Source organism: Haplochromis burtoni, unplaced genomic scaffold (assembly GCF_018398535.1).
Source record: "Haplochromis burtoni strain Fernald_Lab_line unplaced genomic scaffold, NCSU_Asbu1 Contig_444, whole genome shotgun sequence".
NCBI lineage: Eukaryota > Metazoa > Chordata > Actinopteri > Cichliformes > Cichlidae > Haplochromis > Haplochromis burtoni.
The window spans coordinates 241,659-244,158 of record NW_024582805.1 but is presented as its reverse complement, the minus strand read 5'-3'; the positions used below and the strand labels follow the sequence as shown (position 1 = coordinate 244,158).

The 2,500-nt window shown below is 47.8% G+C and overlaps 1 protein-coding gene across 2 annotated transcripts in view; it reads left to right on the top strand.

Moving 5' to 3' along the window:
- Positions 1-2,500, top strand: part of LOC102301729 (glutamate receptor ionotropic, kainate 5) — a 213,033-nt gene that overhangs the window by 184,754 nt on the left and 25,779 nt on the right. For both annotated transcript variants that reach the window (XM_042213460.1, XM_042213459.1), the window contains exon 14: positions 323-436. In XM_042213460.1, coding sequence (XP_042069394.1) covers positions 323-436 — 114 coding nt within the window. The remainder of the gene's footprint in view (positions 1-322; positions 437-2,500) is intronic.

Genomic DNA, 2,500 nt, shown 5'->3' with positions numbered 1-2,500 from the left:
TCGTATCTGATTTCCTCTCAGACCTGCGCTGAACTCCTCCTCCTCCTCTCTTTGATGTTGATTTCATTTCTTTCCTTCTCACTTGTTTTTCTCACGCTCCACCGGTCGATCTGAAAGCGCCTCACCTCCTCCCTCCGTCTCCTCCACTTTCTAATTCTCTGTCTCATTTGCTCGTTTAATCCTTGGTCCTCTTCTTCCTCTCTGTATCTCACCATTGAGAGCACGCCGGCGTCCGTCCCTCCCTGTCGGCGTCAGAGGTCGTGCCTACAGTGATATTTGTGCGTGTTGCTAATCCGCTCTGTCTGTTTGTGTCTCGGAGCAGAAAGCGGACCTGGCGGTGGCCGGCTTCACCATCACGTCGGAGAGAGAGAAGGTGATCGATTTCTCCAAACCCTTCATGACTCTGGGGATCAGCATCCTGTACCGGGTTCATCTGGTAAACTCGCCTTCGCTCTTCTATTCTTGACATCAATCACAAACTGAATGCACGACGAGGGCTGAACGAGATTTAATAAGACGTTTCACTTGTTCTTCACAGACGTGGAGCGTGAGCGCAGACATCAGAGACTGGTTATTTCTTCTGATGCTGGTCACACTGGTTCAAGCATGAATACCTGAGACGTGTCAGAACAGCCAAATCACAGTTTTTACGCCACATTTTTCCACAGAGCGGTTTGTGTCACTGCTTCAAACCAAGAAACCTCCCAAATAAAGCAAAACATGTCAGAGTACAGAGAGAGCGTGTACACATGACGTGAGGAGTCAGTGGGGTGGTGCGATGCCGGGGGGAGGCACGTGTGACCCTGGGGAACATGCTTTTTATGCCAGAGTAGAATAAAGTGTAATTGCACATCCACTACAGTAGGTGGCAGGGTTGTTATGAAGTGCAGCAAACAAACCGGAAAAAGAAATGGAAAAATATTTAACAGCGACGAAAAGAGACGGAGATAACGGGACAAACGAAAGTGTCCTGAAAGCAGTGTTGACAACTCAGCGACTTTGTCGCTATATTATGCGAGTTTTCAGACCCCCTTAGCGACTTTTTTCTAAAAAGCGACTAGCAACTAATCTGGCTACTTTTTCTGGTGTTATTGGAGACTTATTTATGACGTCTTTTTGACGTGAAAGCGGGTATCGCTTTCACTCTCAACAAGCAGCGGTGCTGCCGTGGGCACCTCGCCCGTGCCAGAGCGCTCACAGGCGGAGGATAGTCCTCCCCCGCTGCTATCAGGGCAGGAGACGATCACACCTGTGCATCCAAACTGCAAATGAATCGCGCATGAGCGAAGCCGCTGCTCCCGCACTGACTGTAACACAGTCGGGTCTTCCTTTCCTGTTGTGCTGCTTTGTGGATCAAGCTTTAAAACTACTTATAAACACACACACAAAGTAACTCCACCAGAGTGCCTATTTCGGGTCACTTTTGCCGGTCCAAGCCCGGGTAAAGGAGCAACGTTGGAATTGTGACATTAAAAAACAATAATTGCTAAAATAAATGTAATTTGTAGTTCTAAATGAACTCTAAATGCATTTAGGACGTTTTTGCTCACTTTATGTCTCTTCCACGATGTTATTTCTCTCTAAAACAGCGTAGGTTACAATTACATTAGCATGACCAGTTATGCAAATTAGGCAATGATGTCATTTAGCGACTTCTAGCGACTTTTAGGACAGCCAATAGCGATTTTCCTTACTGAGGAGTTGGCAACACTGCCTGAAAGCAAAGACGAGGAAATGTGCCGACGCTGGCTTCACTGTGACTTTGTAGGTTAAAGTGTTTCATAGATATGAGAAGGGCTGAGTTTGGGTTTTTGAGTCGTTAATGTTGCTGATCAATTGTATTTATTTGTTTCATTTTAATTTCAGAATCAAGTCGGTCAAAAGAAAATGTTTACAGTTTCAATAAGGATTCATTTTTTTAACGAATCCTTGCTCGGGCGCCTCAGAGCGCGCTCAGCCTTGCTCACCTGGCAGCTCGTCCCGGGTTGATAGACATCCGCGCTACCTATAAATGTGCTACAGTAGGACGTTTTGTCAAAACACCAGCCCGACAGGTCAATCAGCAACCTGCTGACCAATGAGATGAAACCTTTCCCTGTGCTTCCCTGGAACAGCGGTCTAAGTCGCACCTTCAGTCGCTAACCTCACTTGAACTGCAGCTCTCTCTGCGTAGCAGGCACTGGACCCTGTGCTCTCCGCCTCCGTGCAGCATATGAAATAATAAAACAGCCACAGCACCTGTAAGGCTCATAAAAAATGCATCGCAGCACAGCACAGTGGAGCTGTCAGCACCGCAGGCTTCAAATAAGCAGACAACAGGTTTAATAAGACGTTCCAGCAGAGCTAGCTGAGTTAGCTGCACACACCCAGAGTGAGGAAGCCGCTCAGCGTCGTACCGCGGAGCAGAGAAACCCCACCTCTGTGTGGAGTAGGGTTGCCAACTCCCTGAAAAATAAATAAGGGACACCTCGTGGCCAGGGCCGGGCAACCCAGTTCACCC